Source organism: Stegodyphus dumicola, chromosome 7, assembly GCF_044657685.1.
Source record: "Stegodyphus dumicola isolate Sdum_Otavi_A_Nest chromosome 7, ASM4465768v1".
Taxonomy (NCBI): Eukaryota; Metazoa; Arthropoda; class Arachnida; order Araneae; family Eresidae; genus Stegodyphus; species Stegodyphus dumicola.
Genome location: NC_140774.1, coordinates 49,111,070 through 49,124,286, shown reverse-complemented (window position 1 = coordinate 49,124,286; position 13,217 = coordinate 49,111,070). Strand labels below are relative to the sequence as shown.

Sequence of the window (13,217 nt, the reverse complement as noted above, 5' to 3'; positions counted from 1 at the left end):
ATTTCCAATATATGAACCTCTAGTGGCCTGCCAATCAGAATGAAATTTAGTTCAAGTACACTCAACCAATCGAACCAATCGAAATGAAATTTCAAATATATTTATTTGAAGGTATGGGATAGAGATTGTGATGATTCAAACGAATAGATCTCTCACGGTTCCGGTTCCAACGAAAACATTGAAGTTTTTGCCGGAGGCGCTGCTTTCTGAAACTCAAATTCACTAAATGTTCTTAGTATTGAAGTTCTTGCCATTTCGAAGTTTTCGAATGGCAACATCCATTTTTTCCTGTGCAAATTGATCAGCGCACTGAAAAAAATAAATGCATTGGAATGATACCCATATGACAAACATTTCAGGCGTAAAAAGTTTGCAAAGAAGAAGCATTGTAAAGGAGCAATAACAGCACAGAGAAGAGACGAGTACTGCGAGTGTATTGGCAAAATCCGAAGTTAAGACAAGGCTCATTTTCCGAAAAAACTGTACATTATTTAGTAAAAAAAATTGAAGAAACTTGATGACGTGTAATAGATCGCTATATGAACGACCATGTATTTCTGTTGAAATTGTTGCGGAAGTTCATAAAATTACAGCAAGCCCATTGTATACTGTAAAAAGTCTTGCTCGCAGTTTGGATATACAGAAAACCATAGTTCTCAAGCTTCTGCGCTTTGTTCTGCGTTTACAACCTGGGACGAGCAATAGCATGTCGAATTTTTTTTCTCATCAGATATGATGAAGATAGCAGGTAGCCGTTACGGGTATTATGGACAATGAGGTGCATTTCTTCTTAACTGAGAACGTAAACTCCAAGAACTGCGTTCACTGGGAACATGAAAATCCTCACGATGCGGCACCAGCGACTTTACACGAACTTAAAATGACTGTTCGTTGAGGCTTCATAAAAGCACATAAAGTGTGCCTCCCCAAAAAACAAAGACAGTTCTATATTTTTCGTTCTACTGGGCAGATTGACGAAATTCAACTTGCGTTTTTCATGTCTCGAAAGCGCGGCTTAGGATATGTATTAATTTATATATACCATTGTTCTAATATAGGTATTTTTATACAAAATCGGTCTTTTTCTGAAATAAGATGGCTATTGTGTTTCGTATTTCGATTCTGCGACTCAATTTACGCCAAACTGCCAAGTTTTGTAAAAATCGCACGAGTAGTTTTTAAAAAATTACTTCTCAAAATTTTAGCTCCTCAATGTTTATGGAGTTTGACATATACTTATTAATATCTCTTTTTTTATTAAACATATTTGATTCTTCCTCTCACATTTCGAAATTTAGGTTCATTCCAAATAAAATTCGTCAATTTTTCATGATTTTTTAAAATTTGTATTTTTAAATAATTTTTATAAATTTTTCGAAAAACATTTTGTATTATAATCTATAAAACTTTTGCCACCATCTTAAAGTAGATATATTTCTAAGTATACCTGCAAAACATTACAGTTTCTTATTCAAAATTTCCGAAGATATACGTGAATTTATATACTGGCGAGTTTTGAAGTTTGGCATATTTGTTAAAAGCGATAATAACAATAAATGCAGTTTAGGCAAATTATTTGGAATTCGTTCCTTTTTTTTCCGTTCCTGCACAATGGAAGGGAAAGAAAAATAGGTTGCCATATATTAAGAAGTTCGCCAAGTTAATTATTCTTGGCGCAAACTGAAAAAATTCGGCAGGTTACATTTTTGAATTTCTCTGTAAATTTCGCATCAAATTTTACAAAGTTTAATATTTAGGCATAATTTGAGCCATAGAATCGGAATATGAAAAAAATTAGTATGTTATTTCAGAAAAAGTCTGAGTTTGTGTCAAAATACCTATGTTAGAACAATGCTATATATAAATCTAATATATATCACAAGTCGCGCTCTCGAGACATGAAAAACGCAATTTGAATTTCGTTAATCGGCCCAGTAGAACGGAAGATATAGAACGGTCCTCCTTTATTATTATTATTATTATTATTATTATTATTATTATTATTATTATTATTATTTTTTTTTTTTTTTTTTTTTTTTTTGCGCAGTGTACTTCTTAGAAGAGGTCACTTCCACAAGCATGAACTCGTGCTTCATCACAACTGCTCAGTATAAAATAATTTTGTAGAATTATGTATTTCCTGGACTGCAGCAGCGAAATGTCGTTAATAATGGTACTTTATATGGATGCAAGATGGCACTCCTCCACACGTCGCTACATGTGTTCGAGAAGTGCTGCAACAGTATTTTAGGAAATAGGAGGCATCTCTCGCAACTTGGCAGTTTCATGGTCATTGCGATTACTCCACCTCACTGAGATGGTTTTTTGGTTCTGGCTTTATCTGAAATTTGAGGTGTACACATCAGATCCATGAGATTTGTCAGAATTGAAAGATGGCATAAAACGTAAAGTTATACATTACATGTACTTTATACATGTTCCAGTACTAATAATGTTACATTGGTCATTGTTGTCAGCAATCTCCCGCATGCAATTTGTTTGTCGTTTTGGAAGGTGGGCACTTTGAAAATTTGTAATTTTAACAATACTTTTTCTCTCTCCTCTCTTGTGTTGTCATTGATCCTTTACAATGCTCTTCTTTGCAAATGTTTTGCGCCGGCAATTTTTGTCATACGTGAATCGTTCCAACGCCATTTCTGATTTTTCAGTGCGCTGATCAGTTTGCACAGGAAAAAAGTGGGTATTGCAAACGAAATTCTTAATTTATGGTAACCTATTATTCTTCTCCTTTCATTGTACACAGGCGGGATAAAAAGATGCATGGTTCATACTTTCAAATAATGTTAACAGATTGTGTAAACCTTATTTCGCGTTATTATTGCTTATGACAAATATGCCAAATTTCAAAATGCGCCAATATATAAATGCATGTATATCTTGGGAAATTTGCAATGAATAATTCTAATTTTTTGAAGATATGCTTAGAAATGCATCTATTTTCAGGTGATGGCAACAATTTTATACCGTATAATTCAAAACGTTTTTCGAAAAATATATTAAAAATTATTAAAAAATACAAATAAAAAAAAAATAAACCAGAAAATATCTGCGGATTTTTTTTTCGGGGGGGGGGGGTGGATTGAACCTAAATTTTGAATTGTTAAAGAAGGAATCAGGTAAAGAGATATTACTAAATATATACTAAATTGAATTAACACTGAGGAGCTGAAATTTTTTGAGTTTAATTTTTAAAAATACTCGTGCGAGTTTTATGAAACTTGACACTTTGGCATAATTTGAATCGTAGAATCAAAATATGAATAAAATAGGTATGCCATCTTAGAAAAAGTCTGATTTGGTGTCAAAATACCTACGTTCGAAGAACAGCAATGCTATGTATAAATCTAATATGTATCCTAAATCGCAGTTTCGTACCATGAAAAACGCAAGTTAAACTTCGTCAGTCGGCCTAGTGGAATGGGAAATATAGAACTTCCCTCCTTTTTTTGTGTAGAGTGCACCTGCAACCATTAATACATCATGTATTATGTACCTAACTGATAGAGGAATGGTTTTGAATGGCTTCCGACAATAATTGTTTGAAGTTCAGTATTTTCATATAGTAAAGCAGCGATATTCTTTATGAAATTAGTTATTTCTACTTTTGTCAGCCCACATATTAAAGGTGTTCTCGTTTTGCTTTCAGGAATTAACAACTACAGCTGTTGGCGTTGTACTCTACTTCATCGTCTCTGTAGTTCAACTGGCAGCCACTAACAGGAGAGATTATCATTACGCCTTGTCTCACCATGGATATTATTCATCTTATATAGCTGCTGGAGTAAGTAGTTTAAACTACGGGTACTGACGTATTAGCGCAACCACCTTGGCGCAGTTTGGCGATTTTTTACTGAAAAACAGGTAATTCGGTGAATTTCGGATTGCAATTTGCAATGGATAAGGTTACCTAAAGAACTGTTATGCGCATGGTTGGTAGAATTTGGCGACTTTTACTAAGGTAGTTGCGATAATACGTATGTACCAAAATATGTTACATAATATAGCTCTAAATATTTACATGCTTGTACAGATGCTGGAAGTATCATAATAACCAGGTTGTCTTATTTTCTTGTATGAACTGCAACACATTAACATAACAGAATTACTTAAAAGTTCCAGACATGTATTTCCAAAATGTCTTCCATCTTTTCTCCGTGTTCCTGCGTTAATTGGGTACAGACCACATAAAAATGAACTTTAATAGAACTTTCATAGCTACAACTGTGTTTTTAAAAATTTTCCTTCCAAGAATTACTTAAAGTACATATGCAGAATAAATACTTGAGAAAATAAAATTTGCGTCTTTTTCAGAGAATTGTATAGTTAGAGAAACGTATGTAAGAAAAATATAAAACAAATAAATAAATAAAGAGCATATTCACCTTTTTAATTTGATTTATTATTATTATTATTTGGGCCCACCAGCGGCCGAGCGGTAAAGTCGCTGAACACTGGTAGTTCGGTCCGAGGTTCGAATCCGGCGAACGGGCCGGCTGCATGGGTGCTTTTGTGGTTTTCACCATGTGTTACGTGTATACGAGTTAGTTCACCTTAGAAAGTTCTCCACGAAAGTACCCATCCCTTTAAGCAGATAGCCCTCGAGGCTTTCCCGTAATTAAATAACCTAACCTATTATTATTATTTTTATTTTTTTTTTGAGTGAGGAAACTTAATTTTGACTCAGATAAGGGACTCTGTTTTACTTTTATTGTATTTCATTTCAGCGAAGATTAGACATTAAAGAAATAAATTTTTCTTTTCGCTAACAAAAGGCAATTGCCATTTTTATTTTTCAAAATTAACAATGAAGCAACGCTTGTGTTTGCCATAGATTTAGCCAAGAACTCAGTCGATTTCGAGGCCAAACAGATACAAGTGCTTCTTCAGGAGTAAAGAAAACTGCAAGACTGGAAAGCAATGGTCGTATTTAGATCCTATAGCTGTAAAGCGAACGAGAGGGTAGCGCCATTTTTCTGCAGAAATAGTAAAGAAAATTAAAAAATTAAGTCAATAGAATTTTTAGAAGCATTAAGAAGAACTGGATTGCGCTTGAAGTCATTAACTAAATAAGGTAAATCTTTGTGAATGTAAAAAACTTCAAGAAAATTCAGTTCATCAACCGAAGAAACTGTCTGAATAATTTTTGGAGACCGACATTAAATTTTCAGCTATGATTAGCTTGTTAATTTGGGTCCACCAGCGTCCGAGTGGTAAAGTGACTGAACAGTGGTATAGTTGGTTCCGGAGTTTGTATTCCGGTGAATGGGTTGGCTGCATGGGCGTTTTCATGGTTTTTCCCTGTGCTTGACAGGGCCCACCAGCGGCCGAGCGGTAAAGTCGCTGAACACTGGTAGTTCGGTCCGAGGTTCGAATCCCGCGAACGGGCTGGCTGCATGGGCGTTTTCGTGGTTTTCCCCATGTGTAACGTGTATACGAGCCAGTTTCCCTTAGAAAGCCCTCCACGAAGGCATTCCTCCTTTTAGGCAGATAGCCCTCGAGGCTTTGCCATAATCTCACACACACACACACACACACACACCCTGTGCTTGACCTAGAAGTACGCGAAGATTAGCAGTACTAGAATGCAGCGCAGCTGGAAATCTCGCATAAATTTCGCTTGTCAGTGAACTCAGTTATTAATAGCTTGTTGTTCGCCAGAAGACTCAAGGTAGCATATACAATAACTTAACATGTATATAACGTACTCTTATAAGACAAGATAAGTTTTTATTTACGCATAGACGTAAAAATTTATATGTTGATAACAAAGCAGAAATAACTATATAGTTCATAGTCGCTAAATAAACGCAATCGATACACTTGTTTGGCGATAACCAAGTTTATACGTTAATGAATCACCGTTAAAAAAAACCATAATTCATCATAATATTTTTTTTTTAATTCAATGATATCGTCTTGGAAACAAAGCATCAAAAATGAATCCCCATTCAATTAATTCAATTAACTCTTCGTGATTTTTTTTTTCTTAGAAGCAGCACTTCCAGATTATATTTTACTTCAATGGTCAGTTTGATGAACCGTTTAAGAAACTATGCATATTAATATATACTTACAAAACCTGAATTAACCGCAGTACTTGTCAGTAAGGTGTGGCTGCAAAATTATTGCACATCTGTAATTGTCGGTAGCGCCATGTGAAATCTGCAAATTTTAGTTTTACATAAAACATTTATGTTACTTTGTGATGACAAATGTTAAAACCAATACGTATTATGCAATCATAACGTATGTAATTTTTTATGATATTTAGCATTCATTAATTATGCATAACTAATCCCTGTTATGTTTCTGAAGTGGGATAAAAGATAGTAACCTTTTATACTTAATTACTCATTTATTTGCAGCGTAGTTACTAGTTTTTTAAACTGATCTCAGTTTTCAATTGTTTTCAAATTAATTTACAGAAATGAATCCGTATATTACCGAAATCGTGCAGTTCAGATCCCCTTAGTTTGAAGGTCAACTATATTTTATTCCATTTTTATTTTGTATTATTTAAATCAAAGAAAATATTATAAGAATATAAATTAGCTGACAACTTAACAAAAAAAAAAAAAAAAAAAAAAAAAAAAAAAAAACTATTATTTTGCGCTAAAAGAGCTACAAGGAATTTAGGAATTTAGAAACCTGTAATTAGGTACACAGAATATAAGTTAACCAGGTATCAGCAATTTAAATACCTGATTAATTGATATTCTGGGTAATTGGAATTCGGGCAACTGAAATTCCCAATATCTTTCATATAGCTAGTAAAAAAAAAAAAAATGTAGACTTTGGGTTGCTTGGAGTCCGGATATTCTGGATAACCAAGTCCAAAAACTGGAGTTTCAGATATTTGAAGCCTGGATAACTAGGATTCTGAATATCTGGCATAACGCGAATTCTATGTATTTCAAGTCCGGATAACTGAAGTTCCAGGTATAAGTCCCTCTAATTGGAATTCCAGATATGTAACGTCTAGGTAACTGCAGTTCCGGATATTTGAAATCTGAAGAGCTAGATATTCGAGGTCCTGATAACTGAAATTCAGGATACCCGATATCTGGATATTTTAAGTCTAGATAATAGGAATATCGGATATCCGAAGTCCGAGTAGTCGGTGTTTTAGGAATTTGGAGTCAGGATAAGTGCATTTTTAGATATCAAGATTCGATGTCTGGATTTCTAGTGTACTTATTGTTTTGTATTAAGAAGCATATTGTCAAAATCGTGTTAATATGGGGGGCGGGCTTAAAATATTTAACTTCATGTTCTAAGTATTTCGCTCTCACACTATTACAACTTAACTGTTAATTGAACGTATAGAAAAAGAACTCTAGTTGAAACAAATAATATGCACGAATTTCTGTAAGATGATAAGATGCCATTAATGCTATGTATATCTTGTGAATATTTTATCTCTTATTAAATATGTGTTTTAAATAATATTGTTAGTAGTTATTTGATCATGGTAGAGTCCTCTACTAACATTTTATTTTCATTTTTTTTTCATTGCAGTGCTTTGGACTATTTAACTTTTTAGCGTACGCTGCCGGTACCTTCTTCTTATTTATGGAGTGGAAGCAATCCAAACCCGCAGCAAGCGTCGCAACCCCTGCAACGACGACCACTCCCGCTGCCAATGGACAATGAGGCCTCCCTTTAGAATGGACTCATCCATATAATAAGACAGTTTTCTCGACATCTAGTGCTTTAGATGTTGAACAGTCCACGAACTATTGGAAGTTTAATATCTTTTTATGGAAGTTTTAAACTTCCCAACTATAAAGAAGTTTATATATATATATACACACATACACACATATATAAATGCATATAATATTATGGCCTTTGAAAAGTATGATGGCCAGTAAAAACATTGTGTAAAATTAATTATATAAAAACATGACTGTGTTTAAAGCAGAACGCAAAAGATATTGTGAAAGTTATATTCTTCGTTTTAGATTGCCATTTTTTAGTAGCTAGAGCATTCAACTATGACCCCAGCAACTGGAATGTTTATAAATAAAGTGAGGCAATTTAATACCCAGAATGAAGTAGTAACACTCAAGAGTAAATCTTTCAAAATTACATGAACATTCGTGTGTAAACCTGAATGAACTAATTCATAATTAAATTTCGAACTGACAGAGGCAAGTCTTAGTTATTGGAAAGTCTATTGCAGATATCTATGGGTACATTTCGGTATAACGATGGTAGTCACAATTTAGAACAGCGCATTAACATAAAGTATTATGTGAAAATCAGAAAGTGCACTTCTGAAGTATTAGAATTGTAGAAAGTGGCACATAGGGTCTGCAGAATGAAAAATGAAGATGCATTGAAAAGCAGAGTGTGTTTGAATGATATAAGAGATTCAAAGATGACCGAGAAGATGTGATGGATGATCTCCAAAGTGAAAGCAACACGAATAAGCATGACGGATGCTGATATTAAGACAGTGTAAGATACGATACGTTACAATAACTAATTAAGAGAGAGACTAATAATTGAAGTATTGCAAATTAATCGAGAAACAGTTAAACTAATTTCAGCTGAATGATTAGGCATAAGCAAGATTTCTGTGAAATTTGTGCTTCTCAGTGCAATTAAAACAGCTGACTGGAAAATAAATTTCTCATTTGCTTTAGAATTGGGAACGCTTTCTAAAATTTTAACATAACTATAACTTCGGAGAGCATTTTGAAGGCAACGGTAGCCATTAACGTGTAGTTCTACACCTAAAATATTTTTTAAATTACATCCTGGGAATTGAATTATTGCATCTTGTACTGGAAGGGCATGCCATCGTTCGAAATATTTCCCTGTTCTTTTTAATGCATCAGCCCATGTGTTATTGTTTTATCCCCTTTCAAAAGAAAGTGTTGGATTTAGTGCATATCTACTTTCTTATCTTTGTGATGACAGTGGGAAACCCGGGGCTGAATCTGGACTATAACGCGGATCACATCCTTCTCGCTTACATGTGGAACACATTGATCTTTATGAGGATTACAAAGCCTAGTCAAAATTTTGGAGCTTAAAATTCCTTCTCCTATTAAAAGCTTAACGGTAATCTTTTGTTCCAGGGACTGAGCACCTTCCTACTCATTACTCTCACATGTACCACATGCGACAGACAAGTTCGAGCTTCCACTGCATCCCATGAACAATCCAAAGTCTGGGTCGTATTTGAATGTCCTACTATATCTAGAGGAAGAAACTTTAAACGTCATCTAAGAAGCTCTAATGAAGGAAAATGTGCGATTCCTTTTTTTTATTTCTTTAAGTGAAATTTTTATTGCAAAGGTTTGACTAATAAATACTTTTTTTCTTTCATTTTTCGTTTGCTTTTATTTTCAGCTCATGTTACTTAGATTTTTTACAGCAGCTTCATCAATAATCGGAAATAATAAACCAACAGACATTTACAGAATCTTATCAGACGAATACGAAGAATATTTAAAAAATAATACACTTAATTTTTTTTTCTCTCGGATTTATTTTATTTAAGGAATTTCTTCTCGTAATATCGATTCTGCTTTTGTGATAGTCCCGATTCAGTATCTCAGTTTATAAGGTATTTCTCCCGCCTTCTTAGCATGCCTTCGTAGCTCGTATTCGGAGAGGCCCGGCGAAGGCATTTTTCAGCTTTTCTGCTTTGAAATGTCTCTACAAGTTGATTTTTTATTCTTCGTAGAATGCTGCTTTTGATTTTTTATTCTTCGTAGAATGCTGCTTTTGATTTTTTATTCTTCGTAGAATGCTGCTTTTGATTTTTTATTCTTCGTAGAATGCTGCTTTTGATTTTTTATTCTTCGTAGAATGCTGCTTTTGATTTTTTATTCTTCGTAGAATGCTGCTTTTGATTTTTTATTCTTCGTAGAATGCTGCTTTTGATTTTTTATTCTTCGTAGAATGCTGCTTTTGATTTTTTATTCTTCGTAGAATGCTGCTTTTGATTTTTTATTCTTCGTAGAATGCTGCTTTTGATTTTTTATTCTTCGTAGAATGCTGCTTTTGATTTTTTATTCTTCGTAGAATGCTGCTTTTGATTTTTTATTCTTCGTAGAATGCTGCTTTTGATTTTTTATTCTTCGTAGAATGCTGCTTTTGATTTTTTATTCTTCGTAGAATGCTGCTTTTGATTTTTTATTCTTCGTAGAATGCTGCTTTTACATTTCGATCCTCAAATTGGGTTGGGTAAACAAACTCTTTTGTGGGGGAGGAGGGGGTGGAAAGGAACGATGCATTCCATGCTGGGAAGTATTAAAATCGAGCATAACTTGAGGTTTGTGGACTACTATATATAAACTTTACATCGGATAATTATCCCATATCTGCTGATTCAGTATCCACGGTTTTTAACTTATAGAAAGGGGGAATACCCTCGAGTCTTAAATGCAGCGACGGTGACAATAGTCCGCAATAAAGGCCAAATTACGCATCCATACACTGTTAATACTGCCTTCGAAAGCATTTGCTCGATTGCTCGCAGCCGTTGTAACAAAATGGAAATGCAAATGTTCATTCTGTAAGTATTCTCAAGTTACAAGAACTCCTCGAACTCTGACCTCATTCCTTAACTTTAGGGTCATAAATATATTGCTAGACTATCCCGGTTGTCGGTGCACAGACAATATTTAATTTGATCTGGTTTCCTTACTCATATTTCTTATTTAAAAACTTTCTTCTAACATTCATTCTTTTCTCATTAGTTTATCACAATAAGTGAAGCACTAGGGATGGCACTAGCACTACCACTTCTATAATTACGTATTCTTATTGGAAGAAAATACAAGCCTATTATGTGTGTTAGAAAACTGAATTCTGAATAGTTCTTATGCCATTCTCTGGAACAGTATGTATTATGCTTTCTCGGGGTGAAACCTGCATTTTCTCATTTCTCACTCATTTTTTGCGATTAAATTCAACCGTCAGAATCCCTTGCTGTCATAAGTAAAGACAGCCAATCTTAATGTACAATGCAATTTGCATTACACTTTTTTAGTAATATGTCTTACTTGCATAATTCATCAATAAAATGTAATCAGAATTAAGCATGTTATTATTCTGTTGAATCCACTGGGTATTATGCCATAAATATCCTATTTTGCAATCTTCTAGTATCTACGGTAAATCTTGGAGCTTATTACTCACAGATACGGGGATACTACTGTACTTGAATTTTTAGCAGATTTCGCCGAATGATATACTGAAAAGTAATATAGGCGAAAGGTAACCAAAGATGATATTAGTATTCCAGTTATCACTAAAAATTGCAATAATCGTATTCTATTAATGAAATTTTCTACTGGGCGTCGATGAACTCATTTTTCCCAAAACTATAACTTTCAGTAATTTTTTAGGTTAGGATTAGAATGATTCGAAAGATTACAAAAGCATTAATATTCGAGTTCTACGAATTCAAATCTTTTTTTCAAGATTCATAGGATTTGAGCATTCGGATGTCCCATAAATGAAACAAAATGTTCAGTTAGCATCTAAATAATTAATTCAATTATTTAGCTATAAGTTTTATCTCAGTAAGTTAGCCCTCATTTTAACTGTATGGGAAAATCTAAATTATTAATTTTATGCAAAATTTTGAAACTCCTGTCAGCATATTTTAATTTTTTCGAACAGCGATTTCTGCGCTGCGCTCGCTATTACGTTTACGTTTCACTTAGTGTATTTCTTTTCAGAGGTGTATGCATGAATTAGAAATAAAGAAAATCCACAAATCTATATTTTTTATTTACTGTCTTATTCTTGAATCGCATAAAAAACATTTTAACATTACATTTACACTTACAAAGAGCAGTATGATGCTTTTCTTCAATTTTAGTTTCTTTTTACTAAAACCATTCAACAATTATAAACGAAGAGAATAAGACCAGTAGAAAATGCTTAGTTTTCTGTCCGACAAAACAAGGTTCAATTTCAATACCTTTAAATATGTATATTGCGAAAGAGAACGAAATTTCCTAAATATAGAAAGAATGTGCTAGAAAAAATAAAAGTTACTAATTTATATTTTTATGTAAAGATATAAATTACTCCCCCCCCCCACAAAAAAAAAAAAAAAAAAAAAAAAAAACACTACGGAATTTTTTAAAATTTACTGCCAAAGTGTTCTGCCACCCCTGGTCCAAGACTGAATATTGATATGATGAACTGACAAAGGACTGAAAAAAAATCTGAAAGTGTTCAGATTTTAGTTATCTCTCAAAAGGATTTGTTAAGGTTTTTATTTGTTAAGGTTTTCGTACTCTACAGTCCCGCTATTGAATTCACTCCTACTAGCTTTATTATTAAGCATAATTTTCTTCGCAATTGCGCCATATACGATTCAACAGCAAAATTACAAAATTTTTGAAAGCAGTATAATAGAATATGTTTAGAATTCCCAATGCAGTGTTAAGTGTTGGCATAACGTTTTTTTATTTATATTTTTCTGGGTTCATCATATCAATGTTCAGCTTTCATAGCAAGATGGCTTGCACAACTTTTTTTTTTATCTTTTTAATATTAACGTTTTCTGTATTGACTTTATTTTTTAAATATCACGTTTTCGGCACTTACTGCAAAATTCAATTAAACTGTAAAATTGCAAAATATTTAAACAGCAAATCTCTAGAATTTCCGACAGACAATCTCGTGCTCTGGAGATAAAAATATTTTATTCCGTACAGTGTTGCCATGTTGTTTACGACATTATTATAATTAATAAAAATGTTTTATTAAAATCGTTTGGGTTTAAACGCTTTCATTAAATATTAGAACAAGTTATTTTATTATCTGTTAACATTTACTTTATTTAACGTACAGAGAGTATTTACACGTTTTTAGAAAGGTTTATTTAAATTTAAAATGTAAGGAGTATTTTTTTAAATATTCGAGTTGATAACTTTTTTTCTGGCCTATAAGCTTCGCGATTTCCACATCACGGAAATCGTGATACTTATAGTCCAGAAAAATTCGTGTTATCTATCTGTATTGTGATTTTCGTGTTAGAAGGGCTTTCCGTAAAATTTTCAGAAGTAATGGTTTCAGTTCCTCTACCACTACTTTCCAGAGTCCATCAAGGTTGGTTGGTTTCCGCTTAGAAAAAGCTCTTTTTAAAAGACCAGAGGCGCGATAATCCAATGTCATCTATAATGAGACATCGAGGTACTTTGCAGGAATACGCTGAA

The 13,217-nt window shown here is 33.3% G+C and overlaps 1 protein-coding gene across 1 annotated transcript in view; it reads left to right on the top strand.

The window, feature by feature from the left end:
* Positions 1–9,360, top strand: part of LOC118201704 (uncharacterized) — a 60,335-nt gene extending 50,975 nt beyond the window's left edge. The window contains exons 3-4 of the mRNA XM_035373849.2: positions 3,668–3,802; positions 7,540–9,360. Coding sequence (XP_035229740.1) covers positions 3,668–3,802; positions 7,540–7,674 — 270 coding nt within the window. The 3' untranslated portion in view covers positions 7,675–9,360. The remainder of the gene's footprint in view (positions 1–3,667; positions 3,803–7,539) is intronic.
* The last annotated feature ends 3,857 nt before the right edge of the window (positions 9,361–13,217 follow it).